Source organism: Musca vetustissima, unplaced genomic scaffold, assembly GCF_032173495.1.
Source record: "Musca vetustissima isolate MV318-11 ecotype Yass unplaced genomic scaffold, APGP_CSIRO_Mvet_v1 utg12772, whole genome shotgun sequence".
NCBI lineage: Eukaryota > Metazoa > Arthropoda > Insecta > Diptera > Muscidae > Musca > Musca vetustissima.
Genome location: NW_026882418.1, coordinates 63187 through 86218, shown reverse-complemented (window position 1 = coordinate 86218; position 23032 = coordinate 63187). Strand labels below are relative to the sequence as shown.

The 23032-nt window shown below is 34.1% G+C and overlaps 5 protein-coding genes across 5 annotated transcripts; 4 read left to right on the top strand and 1 right to left on the bottom strand.

The window, feature by feature from the left end:
• Positions 1-3714, top strand: LOC133328775 (uncharacterized). The gene is made up of 3 exons (XM_061537321.1): positions 1-205; positions 2578-3074; positions 3142-3714. The coding sequence occupies exons 1-3, from the start codon at positions 1-3 to the stop codon at positions 3712-3714; spliced, it is 1275 nt and encodes a 424-aa protein (XP_061393305.1).
• Positions 3715-7737: 4023 nt separating this feature from the next.
• LOC133328776 (uncharacterized) lies at positions 7738-10601 on the top strand. The gene is made up of 4 exons (XM_061537322.1): positions 7738-7982; positions 9419-10030; positions 10129-10345; positions 10406-10601. Exons 1-4 carry the CDS (start codon positions 7752-7754, stop codon positions 10597-10599), a joined length of 1254 nt encoding a protein of 417 aa, XP_061393306.1. The 5' UTR covers positions 7738-7751; the 3' UTR covers positions 10600-10601.
• A 3257-nt stretch (positions 10602-13858) lies between these two features.
• On the bottom strand, positions 13859-15220 carry LOC133328777 (uncharacterized). Its single transcript, XM_061537323.1, has 2 exons — positions 14113-15220; positions 13859-14058 (listed from the first exon to the last, which is right to left on the bottom strand). The coding sequence occupies exons 1-2, from the start codon at positions 15218-15220 to the stop codon at positions 13859-13861; spliced, it is 1308 nt and encodes a 435-aa protein (XP_061393307.1).
• Positions 15221-18063: 2843 nt separating this feature from the next.
• On the top strand, positions 18064-19364 carry LOC133328772 (uncharacterized). Its single transcript, XM_061537318.1, has 2 exons — positions 18064-19094; positions 19162-19364. Exons 1-2 carry the CDS (start codon positions 18194-18196, stop codon positions 19362-19364), a joined length of 1104 nt encoding a protein of 367 aa, XP_061393302.1. The 5' UTR covers positions 18064-18193.
• A 2273-nt stretch (positions 19365-21637) lies between these two features.
• LOC133328771 (uncharacterized) lies at positions 21638-22992 on the top strand. The gene is made up of 2 exons (XM_061537317.1): positions 21638-22716; positions 22796-22992. The coding sequence occupies exons 1-2, from the start codon at positions 21642-21644 to the stop codon at positions 22990-22992; spliced, it is 1272 nt and encodes a 423-aa protein (XP_061393301.1). The 5' UTR covers positions 21638-21641.
• Positions 22993-23032: the final 40 nt, after the last annotated feature.

The window sequence follows — 23032 nt, the reverse complement described above, 5'->3', positions numbered from 1 at the left end:
ATGCCTGATAACAGTACGAAATTTAATCCCAATCTAAATGTGGATATACCCAAATGGGTCACTGAGAATTATTTCTATCCAATTCTAAAAAATGATTTACCAAATTTTGTGAAAATTTTGAATTTTACCACCATACCAGCCACACCGCCCGGAGAAAATTACACCTCGCTTATGATGAGAATTAAAATGGATATTGAAATGGAAGGTAAGGGGTATGAATGGTTGGTTTATCTGACTGACTGTTTGTTGGTTTGTTAGTTTGTTTGCCGTTGATTATGATGACAGTACCTTGGATGGTTTGGTGGTGTTCAGCTCTTATCTAAAGATTTTGAAATATTGCTGATAACCATAGCCAAGCATTTGAAATTCTGTTCTGTTTCTCCAAAGGAAAATTACTTAACGTTGTTTTATTAACAAGTTGTCACTAATTTTTGTTTAACCATCGACCTACATAACAGCGTTGTTTCTATGGGGGTTTCTGAACCAAGGGAATATCTATTAAAATACGTTGTTTATTTACTTTTGGTTTAATGTGGAATTAAGTAGATATATTTATTTAGACTGGTGTATATTTTGCTCTTCTGTCATGCTGTTTTATTATTTACCAGACATTTACACTAAAATTCAATTAATTTAATAATAATTGTTTGAATCCAGTATTTACCAGGTAGATCAAAATCGCTAAGCTCACTTACTGGGAATGGTATGGTCATTAGAAAATTATCAGATCGGGAAAATTGAATATATTCTGTCTTGGATGATAATTAGAACCATATCTATGCATTCAGAAAAACACTTCTAGATTATAGAAGACTTGACAGACGTCAGACATTAAGGCTATAGGCCGACATATAAATAATCTATAAAAATCATATCCATTGACCCGATCCCAAACATATTTAAATTAACTTTGTTATGGGAGTTAGTTCAGCATATTTCAGGAGATTTCTACGGAGAAAAAAGTTCCGAATTTGGGTTGCATGGTAGTCGAAATACCCACCATAAAGATGAGTATGCTACAAGAAATCCTATAGTTATTTCTATCTTTCTGTCTGTCCAAATTAGAACATATCAGGACAGGACATTTTTCGAGCCATACACCTATTTGTTAGTTAGACGTCCACTTACATTGGTCTAAATTTAGAGAGTATGTTGCGTTTAGGAGCTCATATAACTTTTAAGGGGGAAGTCCACACTTTCCTAGATATGGGCCTTCTGCAAATTCATTTGCTTATAACTTCACCATTTAAAGGCCAATGAAGGAAATGTGTATAGTTGTAAAGCTTACACAATATTCTTCCACATTAAACTCATCCTAGTTAAAATTTTCGGTCGGATATTTAAGACTTTGCCTATGGACCGGGGCAAAGTTTTGTATTTTATATTTTTTATTCATTTTTATTAATTTAAAAACCAGTGAGCGGAACAGTATAGTTGGACGGGGCCCACCATACGATACCATACACAACTACCCCGGAACTCTAATTTTTTGCTGATGTTTATTTCGAGCCTGGGCAATATTTCGTGATATTTTCAGCCTCTTGTCAGATTTGAGATCAACAGCACCTCTTCATTACACTGACATATATTCCCAATATTCAGTACAACCCTTCTAATTACTTGTCCAGATTCCCTTCACCGTGGATTGTGTTGTGATTTTCGTCTTGTGGCCTATAGATCGACTCGAAAACACACACAAAATTAAGTTTTTAATCCACTTCATCCCTAATTTGTAATGTGATCATCACTGAAAATTATAGGCGTTGTCCTTGACCATACCTGGAACCTCTTCGAAAATTGTAAAGCGAACAGCGCTATGTTTCCGCTCTCTAATGTTAATGGGTTACTAAATAATATCTGAATACGATATTATATAATAATATAATTGGTATCAATTTAATGGTCAATCACTCCTCTAAGATATACTGTCAACTTCTCGGGTCTATGTCCTTCGCTATAGAATACAAATTTTGTAATTTTTCAACAAAAAGTCAGAGTCCATTTGACCCGCCAAATATCGACCGATCTTTATCAAAACAGGCATGCTTATTTTTCGGCCCGATCTAGAGCTTTCTGGTCGCTCCAGAGACCGCAATTATAGCCCGAACGAAATTTTACATGGAGAAGAGGATCGGGCAGGACAAAAATTAAGTATTTGGTCCATTTCATCACCTATCGAAGAACTTTCCTTTTCGCAAGAAACCCTTGTAGCTACACCTGCCAAATCGACGGCCACTAAAACTTTTCTGACACATAAAAGAAGAAAATTTTACATTTTTAACCATTCATGAAAAACATACTACCCTGCATATCTCCAAATCCAACCATCAGCATCTACAAAAGGTCTCAGTTCTACTTTGTGTCCCTTCATAAATTTGAGGATGCCAGTGTATGGAAAAAGAATCCACTCATGTAATTTCCGTATAGTGGAAATCCAACTACTGATAAAATAAACAGATTTGCATATAGTTATGTGTATTTTCGGAACATCAAAGGCTCGGGATGATAAGAACTATTTCCGAGAGTTTTTAATAAAATGTATCTATAGACTAATATCTCGTAATATTTTTTTTACAGATGGCTTCACTCAACAAAAATCGTATATTATGAAAACAATGTTAGACGATAAAAAGGGTGGAACCTTTATCAACACCCTGAATCTATTTCCCAAAGAACGATTAATGTACGAAGCGATATTACCACAACTGGAGGCACTCTATGAGGAATGTGGCAGTAAGGTGAAATTTTCACCAAAATGTCATTGGATTGAAGATAAATCGGGAAGGATAACATTGGTTCTTGAAGATCTCTTAACGAAAAAATTCAAAAATGTAAATCGCCTAAAGGGATTCGATATGCAGCATATGAAAAGGGTCTTAGAAAAATTGGCTGAATTTCATGCGGCCTCTGTGGTGCTGAGAGAACGTCACGGGCCATTTCCTAAGGAATTTAAAAATACGTATTTACCGGCAAATTACCAAAAATCGAAATCATATCAGTCCCGCGTACAATGTTATAAGGCAGCCATGGCCACCTGGGGTCTAGAAGATTATGAAAAGTACACTAAAATGATTGTAAGTTCGAAGAGAAATAAATAAATTATTATTATTATTGTTAATAGAGAATTCATTTTCTTTTCAGCCTGATGCCGATCAATATGTCAACGCCACAATGCAGTGTTTCAACAACAGTCACCCCGAGGAATTTAAAGTCCTCAATCATGGCGACTTTTGGTCCAGCAATATAATGTTAAATTACACATCGAAAAATGGCCACAACGATATCAACCAAATCCGCTTTGTCGATTTCCAAATGTGTAAATGGGGCAGTCCGGCCATGGATTTATGGGAACTGATCATTTGTTCGGTGGAAAGTAATTTGCGTATACGCAATTTTGATTTATTTTTAAGATTATATCACAGTCATTTGTTGAAGTGTCTGAAATTCTTGAAATACGAGAAGCCCATGCCGCTGCTGAGTGATTTACACATCAGTATGCTGAGATATGGATTTTGGGGTTATTTTACCACCTTTACACATTTGGTATTGATATTACTGCCATCGGATAAAGAAGCCAGTTTGCTGAGATTAATGCAACCGGGCGAAGAAGGTGATAAATTTCGCATGAAGGCTTTCACGAATCCACTGTATGTGAGAGCGGTATTGGATATTTTACCATTTTTATATAGACGGGGTATTTTAGAATTTCAATAAAAATAATAATAATTTAACGAAATTTTGTTTGATTGATTGTTATTTATTTTATCGGGGTTTTTGTATTTCCGACTACTTCGGGGGATTTTTTATTGTTGTTTAGATTATAATTTGTATTACCCATAGATAAAAATTTTGTACTTACTTCAAAAATGGACTTTACAAAATTCACTAATTTTGTAGAAATGATAAATAATTAATTGTATATAAAAATCTTATCTTGTATCCCAAATCTAAAGATACTAGCAAATAAATTAATAAACAATTTTAAAATATTTAACATTTTTCTTTGGGTGTAAGTTCAAAAGCTTTTTTTCCGTTAGGGTTGCCATAATATGAGATTTTGGTTTGTATTCTAGGTAAATATGGTAAATTTATATTACATGATTAGAATATGGTAAATTTATATTTCATTCTAGAAAATAAGGACGAAAAAGACATGTAAGGACTCCAGATAGAAAGAGGATATATTTTACAAAAATTCATCCATTCGCCTGATATTGGATTAAAAAAAAATGAGAAAATGTTGACCCTTTGTGGGGGAAGTACCAGAAGGGTCCCATCTTCGGGCTTAACCTAGACATCTTAAAGATATTGGGTTGTGCCTGAAATTAGATTTACAAATATTGAAATACAAATATTTTACCATTTGTGAGGGATCTACCAGAAGTAGTGAACCAATGGGTCCCAAGATCGGACTTGATATAGGCTTGGTAAAGATAATGTTTTGTGCAATGTTTGGTTCAAATCGGACATTCCATTGTTATTGGATTTATAAATATTGAAAATGTTGACTATTTTTGTGCGAGATACCAGAAGGAGAGGATTGACGGGTCCCAACTTCGGACTTGATCTAGGCTTGTTAAAGATGACAGTTTGTACAAAGTAAGATTCAAGTCGGATATTCCATTCGCCTGATATTGGATTCATATATTGAACATTATTGGGCATTCGGGGAGGTACCAGAAGAAGTATCCCATCTTGGGGCATGATTAAGGCTTGATAAAGGTATTAGGTTGTACAAAGTTTTGTTATGCTTACATGTTTTTAAAAATTAATTTTTTAGCAAAATTTTGACCATTTTGTGAGTGATATACCAGAAGGAGTGAACCGATATTCTCCATCTTCGAATTTGAACAAAGTTTAGTTGAAATATTAAGATGGACATAAGGCCAAGCGTATAAAAACCTATTAAGAATTTTGTCTTTCTAAATTCTTCATTTACTCGGCCCATGAAGAAGTTTCTAACCCCCAGACAATGAAATCGATTTTGTGTCACAGTGTCATTCATAAAAAACTCATGTCGATTGGTTTATATCACTGATGGTCACCCATATACGCTACCGTAATATAGCGTCAATCGTTAAACACGTTTTTCTTTTCATCAGTCGTTTTTATAATGAATTATCAGTTACACTCATATATAAGTTTTGATGCACTTCGAAGCAAATGGTCGACTGTTTCTTCTGTAAAACTGTGGCGACTGTTCTGCTTGAGCGACGTAGGACGGGCAATTCTAAAGCGGTGTACACACTATCATTTTTGACTGTCAATTTTTTATCGATTACTGACTGTCCAACAACCCTAAATATTTTCGTGGTTGCCTGATGAATGACAAACATGTGAGGCCACACTATCAAACAAGCAAAATTTGGGCAAGAGTGCCATTCAAAAATGCTAGTGTGTACACCGCATAAGTGTACATCACATTTTTTGTGTTTAGACTTCAAAGATATTCAAAAGACGGACCAGAGAAATGTTGTGGACATTGCCATGGTCCACAATTACTTCTTTTGTCCGTCTTGTCTGAACTCTCACTCAACGACTCAAGCCAATGCCTGTTCAATCGGTTGAAATTAAATAATTTTATGACTCAGCTGACGTACAGCCCTGACGCGGCGCCCAATCAATTCTATTGATGCTTGGTAGACGATTTTCGTTGCCAAAATTTGCTGTTGAAGCATTGAAAAATCAGAAACATAGTTGCATTTCTATCATGTCGCATTCAACGTTGAAATATTTGTGAAGCCAATTGCATTCGATATGTAAGAATGTTTCCGAATGGAGTGGATTTGAGACAACTATTCTACAGAATAAACTGAAATATTTGACTTTTTCACTGCCCCTGAATTCGATAAGCTTTTAATTCGATTTTAAATTAAGCCACGTAACAATACTGTACTAATTTGTTCCAATCCGAATTTTACTGCCCTGTAGTTATCCTTGGTTATATATCACCTATAATCCCCCTTTTGAATCTCTCGACAAACACACATGCTGGTAACTCTCTAATTCTTATCTGCTACCCTGGCAATGAACAACATTTGCGTTCTCATCCATTCAAACAATACCCTCGCACACATGTAAATTATATTGATAAATAAAAACATTTATATCTGCAAATTCTCTGTTATTATTTTCATTACAAAGCACGTGAGTGCAGAGCGCGCAAGAGAGAGATAAAACATAAAGCTTTCATTGTATCTCTCTCCCATGCGTTTCCAACCAAGTGGGGTGGCTTGTGGGCAGGGCTGCCAGATTTGACGATTTATCGTCATTTTGACGATTTTTTGGTCAAAAATTGAAAAATGACGATTTGACGATTTTTGCCCAAAAAATGACGATTTTTGGTCATTTTAGTAATATTGCAATATTTGGGTTCTTTTTGTTATGGCAACATCAAAAATGTATAAAGCGAAAGAAAAAGTGAAAAGAATTTGAATATTTGGCAGCTATACTTTGTACTGTTACAAAGCCAACAACAGTTTACGTTTACCCAGATAGATGAAAAACTACCAATCAGCTGTGCCGTTCTCTGGGTAGACAGCAACAAAACAAATAAAAGTTAACGGTTGTTGTTTTTGACACGGGCAAATTGAAGAAAATTGGTGAACGGAAACGTTGTTATATTAAATTTAGGTTTCAATATATACAAAGTTATTACAATTTTAAAAAGATTCGATTTGAAAGCATTTTTAAAATTGTATCTATGATAAGTCCCACGTATATTAGTAATGAAAAGAATAATTCATTTTTCGATATCCTTAAAGAATTTCCACATTTTGTGAACGAAGATGAAAAACAAAAAATTGGATTCAGAATTTCGCGAACTAATGTTGTTTGATTTTGATTTGTGAAAATGATGAAACCGATTTATTTCCTTTTTTGGAATGCAATATTTGATTTGAAACGTGGTGATGGTTCATATGTTTTTCCTATAATAACTAAATTTGTACGGAAGGTAATGGTATTACCCCATTCCTCAGCAAATATTGAGCGTGTTTTCAGCCAAGTAAATCTTAATAAAACGAAAAGTCGAAATTCCCCCAATAAGGATTCAATGGAGAAATTCATACCAAATATTATTTAAAAGTTAACAAAACAAATTGTTATGATACGATAATTAAAACCGACATGTTGAAAATGATTAACACAAATATTTCCTTTCAAAATGAATGACTTTATTAAAGTCGAAATGACTATTCATATATTTATTTATAAAATAAATGAATTTCTTGATTAGCTTTAAAAAAACGTGTTTAATAAATTGAATACCTCTTTTATGTTCCTTTTAATAAAAAAAATATATTTAAATATATCTAAATGTGCGTATTTAAATTTTTGACGATTTTTGATAAAAAAAATCGTCATTTTGACGATTTCCCCAAAAAAAATCTGGCAGCCCTGCTTGTGGGGCTGCATTCAAATAATTATCAAAAACAACAAATGTTTAAGTTAAACAGAGTGGTGTCGTTGTGTTTGCTTACCAGCAACAACAAAAACGACAAGCTTTTCTACAAGACAACAAGTGCCACTGAATTTTTCGTATCAAGAAAGAGCGTGAGAGAGAGTAGCTCTTTTGTTGTTATTTCGAAAAAAATAAAGCTATTTTCTGCTGCTTCTAATCAGGTGACCTGTTGTTGGGAGTCGACTTGTTGTAGGGGGAATTTAATTTCAGTCTTTTGTCCAAGTATCTGGCGGAACGTTGAACGAGAAAATTAAGAAAATAAATTTTGAAGGATAAATAAAAATAAAATATGGGAACCGGTAGCGCAAATTACACCCCACCAGAATGGATAACAGCTGAATTTCTACAGGATGTGCTAAAGGAATATTTCAAAGATGACACCTTGGAAGTCCATGAAATTGTTGTGAAAAGTGTTGGCACGGATTTGGCCAGAGGCAGTGGTTTTGCTAGTGAAATGCATCGTGCCATTTTCAATTTGAAACGTAATGATGTTACCGGCAAATTTTCCGTCATTATCAAGGTAAGAGATGAAGTTCAAGGGGATATTATGAAATATCGATGACAGGGAACTGGAGATTCTGAATGTTTGAATAATTATTTTATGTGACAAATATTCTGTGACCACATTTTTTGAGTGTTGTTTTTGTAAAGGTTTTCTTATCAAACAGATAAAACTATTAAATGGCGACAAACATTAGGTTTTCTTTTTATTATTTAACAAACTCACATGGACACGATTATAAAAAGCGTTTAAAAAATGTTCACTAAAAATCGTTGTATTTTTATTAGCGGATATTTGTATTGTGAAAAAACGTAGATAGAAAATGTAAATAAAATATGAAATAGGTGCGTATGTGTACAATAGGGAAGGTCGATTTTTATTATATGGAAAATGTTTAACATATACATCTAAGATAAAATCGCGATCTATTATGAATCTTATTTTAGATGTCATCATTAATATAGGAACATGTTTTGATATAGCCCCCATATAAATATCCCTAATTCAAGCCTCATCGACTTTAATAACATCGATAAGACTGTAATTTGCCATTCTGGGTTACCGTGGGCTGAAAATCTCTTGGCATAAAATTTTCATTACAGGTCCATGTCTTGACATAGTCCCCTAACAAAAATTCCGAATCAATATTCATTACTTCGAAAGTCATAGCCGAATTTTCGGACCAAAATGTTGAATTCATTCGATTAGTATGGAATATATGATATTTTAAAATCTAACCCTTTGTAGAACAGGTGGCGGAAAAAGTGGGCCCACATATCCACCTTCAAATTTGATATAGATTCTGTAAAACAGGTTTGATGTACAAAATATAGTTCGATTTATGAATTGGGTATCAGAAGGACCGAATCTGATCCATATTGAGCACAAACAATATTTATGTAAATCGAGAGAAATATAGGAGTTTTGGTTAACCATTTAAATTAAATCGGATGAAAATATATATATGGGAGCTACATCTAAATCTGTACCGATTTTCACAAAACTTGGCACACATACTTCTAGAATCAATTCAGAACACTATACACTATTTCGTGCAAATCGGAAAAATATAGGGGCATTGGTCCACCATTTACATAAAATCGGTCGAAAATATATATGGACGATATATCTAAATCTGAATTGATTTTCACTAATTTTAATAGCTTTGTCCTTGGCCAAATAAATGAGCATCTCCAAATTTCATCCAAATCGGTTTATCAATACGACCTGTACTTTGTTTAGAATTTTACATCAAAAGACGGACGGACATGCATAGATCATTAATTCATGTTTTTTGACCTATGGCAAATTTTTCTTTTCGAATTCTCGATATACTCGCCTTTCATCCTAAAAGAATTGGGGCACCCCCTCCTGACCACGAGCTGCACTCTTCGCAAAATGTTATTTATTTATTTTTTTACAAGATCTATAAGAATTTCATTTTGCATTTTCAGGAACATCCCAAGGGTTACACAGGTGTTGTGGCACACAAGAGTAAACTTTTCAAACGTGAAATTATGGCCTACAAAGAAATAATACCACGCGTTGAAGAACTACTCGCCTCCATTGGTGATACCACCAAAGTTGCTCCCGCTTGTTACTATACCACTGAGACACCACAACCATTCCTTGTACTCGAAGATATGAATTTAACTGGTTTTGAAAATTTCGAAAATGGACGTTTACTCAATTTGGATCATGTCCTACCGGTAATTGAGAAATTAGCTAAACTGCATGCCTGTTCAGCTGTTATTGCTGCTGAAAATCCTAAAATTATGGAATTCTTTGAAGAGGCACCAATATCCCGCAATCCTGATCGTAAAGATTTCTTAACATTCTTTCCCGTCAATATCCGCTGTGTAGCCGAGGAGATTGCCCACTGGAAGGGTTTCGAAGAAATCACCGAGAAAATGTTTAAATTGGCGGAGAAAGTTTTGCCAGCCGCTGTGGAAATGTATGAATCGCATGAAAACGGTTTCCGTGTATTCAATGTGGCCGATTTGTGGGTGGATAATTTAATGTTCCATCTGAATAATGAGACCAAGGAGCCCGATAATGTGGTGTTGGTGAGTTAAAAAAATACGAATATATATTCTTCTTAAAAAATTATCCACGTTCAATTTTGAATTGTTTATAACATTTGTTTCTTGTTATTATCCTCTAGTTGGATTTCCAATTGGCCTATTATGGTTCACCAGCCATGGATTTGAATTATTTCCTCTATGGCTCACTTAACGAAAATGTACGCAAGGTCCATTTGAAATATATTGTACGTGAATATCATCGCATCTTTAAGGAAACTTTGGAGAAGTTACACTATGAAGGTGACATACCTTCCTTGAAGGATACCACCATTGAAATCATTAAAAATAGTTTACAAGGTAAGACCCATTGATGCTTCATTCCAGCATACCTTTAATAAATGTATTTATGTTTTTTAGCTGTCATCGCTGCCACCTGCCTCACACCCATCATTTTCATGGACAAAGATGGTTTCCAAAATTTGGAACATCTAACCTCACGCACCGAAGAAGGTGATCTGTTGCGTCGTCAAAATGTTGAAAATCCAAAATATCGTCAATTTTTACAACGCACAGTTAAAGAATTCGAATTGAGTGGTTTCCTAGACCTATAAAGTATTTTGCATTTTTTCTTTTTGTGGTTAAGTTTGTTTGTAAGCTTTGATCTGTTTTAATGTTTTTGATTCTTTGTGTTGTTTTACAAAAAATGTTATAAGCAATTTGTATTCCTATTAAACAGTATTTTTACACACTAAATATTTGTTTAATTTTTCATTTTTATAATCAATTTTCCAGCCACATATATCTACAAAAGAAAGGGCTTGGGCATAGTGGAAACATTCTATGGCACATCTCTACCCAAAAAGCTTATAAACATCCTATATAGTTTGCAGATCTAAATAATATATTTTAAGAATAACATTCAAAGTTAAAAACGCGGGTAACATTCCAAGCGTCTTCGTAGCTAGATGCGTCGATTTTGAAAATATGTTTTTCATTAAAGGCGTGGATTTTGGCAGATTGCATTTTCTTAAGAATATTTTTCAGAAGATTCAGAAGAAGATTTCCTGGATTTATTGTTAAGTAAAATTTTGTCAGTTTGTTTAGGGAGAGTTTTTAAATAATATTTTATGAAGCTCAGATTTATAAAGAATATTTTTGAAGGTCTGTCGGAGATTGAAAATAGCATTTTTAAAAATAATCAATCTGATCTAGATCAGCAATAATCATCAGAGCTAGAGTGTATATTTTTAATAACGTTTTTAGAAGGCCGATCAAGCCTCATTAGAGCTGAGAAAAATTTTAAAGAATATCTTCGAAACTTACAAAGTAGATTGAAAATGTAAATAAAATAATAAATAGGTGCGTATGTGTATAATAGGGTTGGTCGACTCTTATTATATAGAATGTTTAACATTATTTCAGAGGCCATCATTATTATAGCGTAATTTTTTGATATAGTCCTCATATAAATAAACCGGATTCTAGCCGCATGACACCGATAAGACTATAATTTGGCTTTTTGGGTTTAGGTAGGGTGAAAAACATTTATGCAGAAAATTGTCATTACAGGTCCATGTTTTGAAATTGTCCCATACAAAAATACCGACTCAATATTCAGAAAAAAAAACAATTCGTATATTATATGAATAGTTAGGTTTTCTATGGCACAGGAACTCTGTGTCGTTTTAATTTTTCTACACTTATTCCATGTATTGTATTTGACATTTATATCGAAATAATTTGAAAAATACACATGTGAATTATACAATACAATGCAGAGGTCAGTAACAGTATTTAAAATAAAGAATAGAATACCAAACAAGGACACAATGAGTTAGTTAGTGTATGTTAGCAAAAGAAACAGTAGTCGAACAGTTTCTTGAAGAGTTTTATGTGAGTACCTGCCTATTGGCCTGCCTCTAAGAGGCTGAGCCACAGGCGGAAAAGGGCCCACCAGCACCCCAGCACCGATGTGCTGTACCAATCGGAGAGAGTGTAGAAGACACACTCTCCCCCTTGGTGAGGGGCGAAATCACAACCCCAACAGTTGCAAAAGGAGGACGATACCAAAACCAAACACTGCCGAACAATAGTGGTGGCGTTTTCTCATGGAAGGAATACATTTGTTTTTTGGAAAGAAAGGAAAAGAAAAATATGGGAGCAAATAGGGTTAAGTAGATCAAAGTAGGAAAGTAATGTTGATATTAATGAAAAATCTTGCGACATTGAACGATCGTATACAGTGTTAAACATTCGGATTGGCGTGGTGCTTGTATTAACCCATTTTTCATATATTGTATTTGACATTTATGTCGAAATAATTTGGAAAATACATATGCGAATTTTATAACACAAAAAATGGAATGCAAAACAAACCACACAATAGAGTGAGTGGAGAGGCGGCGGTTGTTAGTAAATGAAACAAACGGTTGCAAAAATAACAACCATCAAGTGTGGGGCAGAGAACAGTGGTGATGGTGTTGTTTTCGTTTTTTTTTTTTTCTTGAAAGAAATACATTTGTTTTTGTCAAAAAGAGAGGGAGAAAGAAAAATATGAGCTCAAATAATGGTAAAGTAGATCAAAGTATGAAAATAATTTTGATAATAAAGAAAGTTTACATTTTTTCGGAAAGAAGTGGCTTTTCATGATTATAAGAATTTTTACTTTTTTCTAAGCTAAGTATATCTACAAAATGGAAGAAATAAAGTATGAATTATAAACTTATGAAAATATTGATAAAAAATTAGTTTTCTGTGTAGCCGAACTTTCGAAGCGAAATTCGGGTTTCATTCGAATAATATGGAATATATGATTTTTCCAAATTTAATCATTTGTAGGGTAAAGGTGCGGGTATAGGTTTAGTAAAAAAGGTTTGATGTTCAAACTATAGTTTATTTTAGGATTTATATTTCTCAAAATATTGACCATTTCTGAGTGGAGAGATCAGAGTGATATGCTTCATGTTAAGCATAAAATATTCCGCTGAACATGGGACATATAATTTTTTCTAATAATTAAATATTTGCCCAACCTCCATTATTTAACATTTTCCGAATTTACAACATTAGGGCCAAATCTATTCCGATCAATACTAGAAGTGTGGATTGTTTTAAATAATATTTTTGAAAAGGCGAACAAACTGGATGCGAGGGTTTTAAAAATAATATTTTTTCAAGGGTTACCAGAACTAGAGGAGTGTTTTCAAATAATATTAGTAAAAATCTCATCATAAAGCTTATTGGACTCAGAAGTACCATCAGAGCTAATTGCGTTGATTTTTCAGCCAAGAATCGTTTGAGCTAGAAGTGTAGATATTTTATATTTTTCAAAGGATTATTGAAGCTTGAAGAAAATTTGTCAAGTGCCAGCAGAAGTAAGAGCGAGGGTTTTTTAAAGAATATTTTTCAAAGATCTTAATGTGCAAGATTTGTTGAAAGGCTTAAAGATTTTTTTTTTTGAATATATTACAGATTTCAAGTCAAGTCTCACATAAACTGAAGTCCCCATATCTATCTTCTATATCTATAGGATCTATACACAGATGTCCTTGTCGATATATCCTACTGTCATTTCCCAAAATCTCTTATTTTCTTCAGGTATATTTGGACTTGTTAAATAAAATTCGTCCTCAATATAGCGACTCTCTAAAACAGATATTTTCTGACAGATATTTCATATTTATAGTTTTCAATGCATTTTTACATAAAACACAACTCTTTTTCGTTAGCCTCCTTGTTATCACATCCAAAATTACATATGGAGAACAAAATATTTATCTTACAAACGAAATTGACACTTAAAACTAAACCACACCAAAATTTCAAGATAAAAACTATAAAATCAAAATAGAATTTTCCCCCTTTCCCGCTTCATTGATCCTTCTCGAGAAGACCTCGCTGATCATAGACGGGCAATAATTGGCGTACCATACGATGAACAAAGGGATTTGTGTAGCAGGTATTCTTGAAACGTATGGCCCGTTCGTCGGTCTGCATGAGGGCATTGAAATCGGCATCGTCATTTATGACATTGCGCTGAATGGGTTGGACCACACAGGTGGTATGCATGGCTAAAAATAAACAATTTTTTTATTTCCTTTAAAAAGCAAATTTTCTTCACCTACCATAAAACGACTTTTCCTGCAATTGCTGATGGAATTTGTGTAAACTTGGTATGTCACCTTGATACCGCAACTTTTCCAAAGTCTCCCTTAAGTGGATGTAGTAATGTTGTATCAATTCATCCTGCTTGTGCAAATGCATCTCTTCGGTCAACGAAGAATTGAACAAATAGAAGAGATCCGCTGCCGGTGTTGTCCAGGCGGAATATTGGAAATCAATGATGATAACATCGAGGGGTTTCTTGGTTTTCTTATCGTATTTAACCAAAACATTATTGGTCCAGAGATCACCATGAGCAAAAACGTTGAGATGTGAGGGTAGAGGATCAAATACCCTCTTGCCCAATTCCATGTAAAATGGTGTCAGTTCCACTAGTTTTTTGTGCAAGTGCTTAAATTCTGGCCATTGGGCCACACGACGGGTACAAGCCTCAAAACAGCCCACAAAACATGGTGCATACACCTCAGTGTGATGATTAAAAAATCCCTTGTCGTAGTGCTCCAAACAGTGGGGTTGGCGTTCATTTAACACTGCCGAACAGGCATGCATTTTGGCCAATTTCCTCAAGACAATTTTCGTAGTTTCCATATCCAAACCTTGGAGGCGATCTGGCATAATGAAATCCCGTTCATTGAGATCTTCAAATACCAAGACAGATTTTTCACGATCCACAGTCATGGTTTCGGCAAAGATCTGCTCATCATCACCGATTTCTTTAAGTAAGGCTTTCAGCTTGGGCAATACCTCCTCATAGATTTCAATTTCCCGATTGAAAATATCGTAGGGTTCCATGGTTTTGCAGGCCAATTCATCACCCTCAAAGGAGGTCTTGACAATAAAACCGCCCTTTTTCAGGCATCCTTTGGAATTTTTGTATTCAGCCTTGACACGGGTTAGGAGACCACCATAATTTTCACCCTTGCCCAAGGCAGGTTTGGCATGGAGTTTTACCACTTTGATGCTGTCATCCTGATAATAAGATCTCAGACATGACTCCAGATAATCTTTGGTAAACCATTCGGGACAATCTTCAATGATAACGTCTTCTGGACACTTTTTTGCCTTGGGCAAAGATTTTTCAATATTGGCAATTATTTCCGATGCTGACATTTTGAAATGTTTTGTGTTTGTTGTTCTTCTTCTTTTTGGCGGATGATGTCCTTGATGTTACGAATTTTAATCTAAAATTGACTACTACTTGACATTGTCTGCTGTGTGTAAGTGGTTAGCAGGCAATGACGCCGTTCCTTAATCCCGTTACTCTATATATTTCAAATTCTTTGGATTTTGATATCTAAATATGACGGTTTTGTTGTTGTTGTAGTTGTTCTCCAAGCTTATTAATTTTGATTTATGTCCGTGACTTTTTCACAGCAGTAACAGCGGCGGTGGCGGCTACTCGTAATGCACTTTAGCCATATACAAATATTCACCTCCTTTGTGTAGTGTAAAAGTAAATATTTAAATAGATTTGATTATTAGCTAACGAATCTGACGACAGTCATAGGCTGATAAAATAAAAAAAAAAATCTGTTATATATTCCTATCATAAATGACGAAACCCTGGATACACATTTTTATAAACTTGTCTCCTGTTCAAGTCGTATGTGAAATGGGGCCCCTACACGCTTACCAATGACGCCTTGCCCAACTAAAAAAATATTAAGAGCCGCGAGCCTATCTGAAAACCCAGATAATACTAAGGGATATACATATGTTTGCATAAATTCTTGAATTATGTGAGTTTTCCAAAAAATCTAGAACCTTTTAAGAGATTTTTGAGAATTTCATTTCTTATAACACACAAAAATCCCATTGTCATCCAAGGATCCTAGGCTTTTCATTTATATTTCCACTTTTGATACCGATTGTAAATCGCCATATTTTTTATTACGGTCGTAATTTCAATTGGCATCTCTTCTTTGTTCGGCTACAGTTAGATAATCCCGATTACCCTTTTCTTTTGTTTAAATGAAAGAGCGTTGATATCATTACTTTTATTTAAGTAAATCATAAAATGACACTTGCCTTTGTCGTGTCGCAAATTATAGATGTAATATTTTCGTAATTGACTGACGGCGAAGAGCATTCCCGGTGCATATGGAAGCCGACAGTAGTGGCATATGTCTAGCTGCCGGTGACTACTATTCTCATCACCAGTGGTGTAATAAAAAATCACGATTTAGACATTCTTTAGTCACAAAAATTATAACAACAAAAGTAAGATTTGAGACAATGTATTCACTTCCCTGGCACACTGTTTCGAATTGGGTAAAAAATACGGAATGGTATATAAAAAATTTATTGGTGTTCACGTGACTAAACATGTATTTTTTCCTCCAAGAGGAAATTTAAAGACCTACCTTAATGTATTTTGTAAAATTTGTGAAAATACACAGACCTTTATGCATATTCTATAGAAAATCTATAAATGACATATAAAAGGTGTTCCATCTACAAACGACCTTAAGGATAATTTATCTCTTTTACATCTTTTAAACATTGTAGGTCATATACGCTGAAAAGAATTGTTAATGACTATTTTCATAATTTCATTTATTTTTTCTCACGCACCTCGATTAGGATGCAAGAAAAAAAAATTATAATCATTAGAAAGCCACTATTTTTCCTAAAAAATGTAAACATTCCTTTAATATCAAAACTATTTCCATACTTTACTCTCTTTTAAAACTATTTGCTCTCAATTTCTTTCTCTCACACTCCCCCTATTGACAAAACAAATGTATTCCTCACCATTCATTGTTCGGCTGTGTTTTGGTTGTGGCAACGTTCTCTGTCTCTCCCCTCATTTGGTGGTTGTTAGCTTTGTAACCGTTTGTTTGTCTACCGTTTCTCTTGTTTACAATCGCGGTCTCTCAATACACTCGATTGGCTAGTTTTGAATTCCATTGTTTTTTATTTAAGACATTGTTACTGACATTTGCATTGGTCTTATAAAATTCGCATATGTATATTCCAAATTATTTCGATGTAACTATTAAATATAACACATAACTGTTGATAAGAACAACAAACTCAACCGAAATAGGATTCTTATAATGCCGCAAAATAAGTACATCATGTGTAAATATAAAAAATGGAGACAAAACAATAAAGAAAACATAAAATCAAAATAGTGAAATAAAATAATAAATAGTATCTGTGTCATAGAAACCCATCCACCAACACCAAACACTACTCTGAAATTTGTTTACGCTCTCTCTCTCTCTCTGAGAAGAAACCAGTATTCAATGTTTTATGAACTTCATTCATAAAATGCAGAAATACGAAAAATTTCTTTCTTCCTGAACAATATTCATATAATATACGAATTATTTTTTTCCCCTATCACATGTGTAGGCCTCATACCGGGATTCAAAAGGCAGATATATTTCTATAGATTTTCAAAATAAAAATAACATTCTGCAGGTCTACAATTAGAAGGTCTCTTTAGCATAATAATTTTTATTTTAATTTTTTAATTATTATCTGCACGTAGGAGCTTCTGCTGATCTGTAGATCTTCTACAGATTATTTTGTAGGTCCTTTAAGGGTTGTGGAGCTCTAATAGGTGTTCTAAGGATACAATATCATGGATAGACATTTCCTTGCATATGATGGAATAACTTCGAGTGTGCAAAATAGTTTGTAATCATGACTCTTATGGTTGAAGGAATTCCAAAAAAAATTTTATTGTGAACATGTCCTCAATTTTTTACAACTTGGCTACAGTGTAAATGAATTGAAAATTGATTTTTTGTAAAGGAAATGGTGTTACAATTAATGTAAATAAGATTCAATATAAGTAAAGCGCACTAAGCGAATAATAACACATATCTTTCCTTAGCGGTCAGTAGACATACGTTTGAAACGCTTTCAGTGTAAAACAATCAGTATCAAAAAAATATTTCTATCAACCATATAAACTCTCCTCAAACATTTCCCGACATGGCAATTCCCAATTGGCTGACGCAGGACTATATTGAAGAAGTCCTCAAACTATATCATCATGATGTTACAGTGAAAATCAACAATTTCAATAGTAAAGCCGCCTTCGGTAAAGGTGAAAATTATGGTGGTGTTATGACAAGAATCAAAGTCAGCTATGATCGCCTGAATAATTCCATAAAGGAGGAGAAAAATTTATTGGTGAAAAATTCATATGAAGATGATGAATTTTCAAAGGAGAAAATGAAACCCTACGACATTTTCAATCGTGAAATGTCCATTTATGATCAGGTATTGCCAAAGCTAAATCAACTAATGGCTGAGATTGAGGATAAGGATCAACTATTTGCAAATGCGCTATATACCGACTATAAACGACAAGCTCTAATTTTTGAAGATCTTTCCCAACAAGGGTTCGTAACGGCTAATCGCATTGAGCGGCTAGATATGGATCACGTCCAGTTGGTTTTGAGAAAATTAGCTAAAATGCATGCCACATCGGCGGTGCTCAATGAACGTGAGAAAGGTTGTTTGGAAAAGTACGATCGAGGATTCTTCAATAAATACACCGATACGTACAAAACGTTTTTCGTTAACACCTTCTTGGCATGTGCCCGTTATTTGCAGAGGCAACCAAATGCACAATATTATGCTGAGAAAATATTTGCCATGGAACCCTATTATATGGATATTGGTTTGCGTTGTTTTATGCCCACGCCGGGGCATGTCAATGTGTTGGCTCATGGTGATGTTTGGACCAATAATGTCATGTTTAAATATGACGCGGCAACTAAGAAGCCTATTGATGTTATTCTAATTGATTTTCAATATTCATTTTGGGGTTCTCCGGCTTTGGATTTACATCATTTCTTTAATACCTCACTCAAGGAGCCATTAAGGAGAAATCATCAGGATGCTTTGTTTCAATTTTATCATCATTGGTTTACCGACACATTAAGGAAATTGAAGTATTCATCCCTTCCCATACCCAGTTTGAAGACATTCAATCAACATGTGGAACAGAAGAGATTTTTTGGTAGGTATTTTGTTGTTGCAAAATATTTAAATTAATTTTTTTTCATTAATTTTATTTTTTTCTGCAGCTCTACATTCGGGTGTTGTCATCCAACCGGTAATGTTGAATCAAGATCCCACAGATGCTGATTATCAAGCCTTAATGGATGTGGATGAGCGTGCCATGAACTTCAAGGCCCGCCTCTATAATAATAATCCAATAATTCAGGAAAATCTTAAATTCCTATTGCCGTATTTTGATCACAAGGGACTTTTGGAAGTTGATCAGTGATAAAAGTTTGAAGGAAAATAAATAATTATAAAGAAATCCTTAAGGGAAGGAATTTAAATAATAAATCGATCAGTGATAAAAGGTTGACAAAATATAAATAGATATAAAGAAATGCTTAAGAGGAGCGATTCAAATAATGAATCTATATGTATAATTATAATTAAACATGTTTATGTATTTTTCAATTAATTAATATTTTTCAAGAACCTTCACAGTGGAAAAATTGATTTTTAAAGCGAATACATAAAAGAAAAAACGTGAATTTTTGAAGCTTGATTTTTTTAAATAATATTTTTGCAAGGATCATCGGAACTAGAAAAGTGTTTTTAAGAATATTTTTACAGGGATTGTTGAAGCTAAAAGCGTGGACTTTTTAAATGATACTTCAAGGATCCTTGAAACGTGGATTTTTTGGCACCGATGATCTTTTCAAGGAACATCGATGATATTTTTTAAAGACTTCCTCAGCTTGGATTTTTTTAAGATAATATATTCAGGGACGTACACAGCCATAAACGTGGATCTTTTTATAAAATGTTTTTCAAGGACTTCCACAGACATATGCGTGAATTTTTATAGAACAGCCTAAAGCTTGGATTTTTTACAGACCAGATAAAAGCCGGGATTATTTTTATGAATATTTTATGGACTATCCCAGGTAAAAGCACATATTTTTTAAAGAATATTTTAGACTACCCTAGATAAAAGCGTGGCTTTTTTACAAATATTTTAAAGAAACTTTGATTTTTTAAAGTGTATTTTTCAAAGACTTCACAGCCTAAAAACTATCTCAGATAAAAACGTGGATTTTTGGAAGACTATTACAGATAAAAGCGTGAATTTTTTAAATAATAACATAAGCACTATCCCAGATAAAAGCGTGGATGTTTTAAAGGAAAAATTCAAAGACTATCCCAGATAAAATCCTGCATTTATTAATATTTAATATTTTCTTGAGGTCCTTCAGAGCTGGAAGAACTTCTACAGACATTTTGTGGACATACGCCAATCGGAGAGCCTTGTGTAGAATAACTAACAGATCTGCTGTTGAAAGAATACCGTTTAATAGCCATTTTAGCCAGAAGACCTTCCACTGGTGTAATATAGATGTAAGATCTTTCAACGATGATCTACTGTCCTTCTAAGTTCACACAATTTTTATAAATCCTGTAGAGGAGCTTTTATTGACACATTATAGACTGTATATATAAAAATTGGGTCTATTTAGAGGCCTACAGAGTCTTCTGTAGACAAATGGCCTCCTAAAATCCTGCCATAGACAGACGACTTCCTATAGACCGGATTTTACACAGGTGTTTTATAGTTCACCAACATGCAGAATGTCTATATGCACATATATGGCCTTCTACAGGATCGATGTCATTCTAGAGAAGACCTTATGTAGGTATCCTATATACTATAAAGTCTATAGATGGTCCTTATATTCTATACGCAGATGAGCTACTGCAGCTTTCCCACAGATAGAAGACATTCATTCACATTCTTCTTTTGTAAGAATGCTCTCTAAAGATTCCTTTTAGATTTCCTTGCCATAATTCATTTATGGGACTTTTTATTCCATCTACCGTTAAAGGACATTGTAGAGATATCCCATATATGTTTGCCTGTGCCTTTTGGTCATTGTATAGAGTATAGGATCTCGAATACCTCTCGCTGTATTTAGAAATAAAAATTAATTTCCTTTCTCTTCATATTTGAATAGAATCGAGTTAATTTCAAACATTCAACTAAACTGAAATGCCTATAATACAGGTAATAATAGAAAACTTGGAGATTAGTTTATTTACATTACCAAAAAAAAAAAATGTCGTAAAATGTCTAAGATTTGACATTTATAATTGTGACATTTATCTCAATTAAAATATCACAATGTAAATAATAGAATTGTACACAGGGTAACAGTGGCAACGAATTTGAAATACCTTACAAAGGGAATATTTGCGACAGTTAGACGAAGAGGTAAGCCAAAATATATAACAGAATCGGCAACGTTAGCTTCTATAAGAAATATAAAATAATGATGACCCTCAAGTCCCCAGTAGATAGCCGCATTTTTCCACGTTATTCCTCATATCTCACATTTAGTCTTAATCCCCAACACCATGCCATCATTTAGATGTGTAGCAGTTCTAATAAACGAATTTTATGAAAGGTATAAAAAGCCTTTTATCAGCTACTAGAAGCTTTTAGATATTCTGAAATCTCGCACTGCACACAATACCTGACACCAGTTTCTCTTTTGTATTAAATTAAATTATGAGTGAAGCAATTTCCTGGAAAGCGCCACAATGGCTAAGTAAAAAGTATTTGGAGGATGTACTCAAACATTTCCTGCAAGATAATACAGTTCGACTGCAAGGAATGGACCTGAAACCAGCCACGGCCAGTGGAGAAAATTATGCTAGTGTTATGACAAGAATAAAACTCTCGTACACTACGGAAAAGGATTTCAATGTTCGGAATTTGCCAATGATTATGAAATGTTCTTACGAAAATGATCCATTTGTGGCGAATATTATGAACGGTTACGATGTCTATAATACGGAAATGAAAATGTATGAAAAAGTGTTGCCACAAATGGCAGACATTTTGAAGGCATCTGGTGATAATGAGAAAATATTCGCCACCACCTATAAAGTGGATTTTGAGCGGTGCACCATTATCTTCGAAGATTTAGCGGCAACAAATTACATCCTCTCAGATCGTCTTAAGGGTTTGGATAAGGAGCACACCTTTGTGGTTCTAAAGAAATTGGCAAAATTCCATGCAGCAGCCGCTGTGCTCAATGAACGTCTTGGTGGTGCTTTGGAATCATTTCAACGGGGCATTTTTAATCGTCATACTCGCGGCTTGGGTCGTATGTTTGAGTATTTCACAGAGGCCTGTGCAAATTATGCCAAAGAATGCCCTGACTTGGGTCCTTACTATTATGATAAATTAATGAAATTAAAACCCCATGTTGTGGTCTATGGTATTAAGGCCGCATCGCCAAGGGAGGATCTCAGTTTTTATACATTATGTCATGGTGATTTGTGGATTAATAACATGTTAATGCAATATCGTGAAGCGGATAAGTCGGAAAAAAAGAAATTGGAAAATCTTTTATTTGTTGATTTTCAATTCAGTAATTGGTCTTCTCCGGCTGTAGATTTGTTTTATTTTTTTAATACCTCATTGGAACCGGAATTACAATTGAATGCTGACATCCAAGCGGAAATTGTGCAATATTATCATTCGATTTTGTGGGATATGCTAAAGAAGTTGAATTACAAAGGTCACATACCAACATTGCATGAGTTGTGTGTGCAGTTGGAGGAGAGACGATTTTTAGGTAAGTGTTAAGGACTTCTTGAAGGGGTACTATAAAGCTGTCATCCTCTATGGAATTCTGATTTTTTTTCTTTCTTCAGCCCTCATTACAACTATAACAAATCAAGCTGTTGCCACCATAGACCAATGCGATGATGCTGACTTCCATTGTTTGGTTGATGACATAGAGCGGGCTAAAAAGTTCCGCAATAATTGCTATGAAAATAAACGCCATCAGAATATTATTAAGCAAATTTTACCTTATTTTGATCGTTGTGGTTTATTGAATGTACAATAAAAGAATTGCCAATGAATACCTGAGAGAATGTTATTTATTT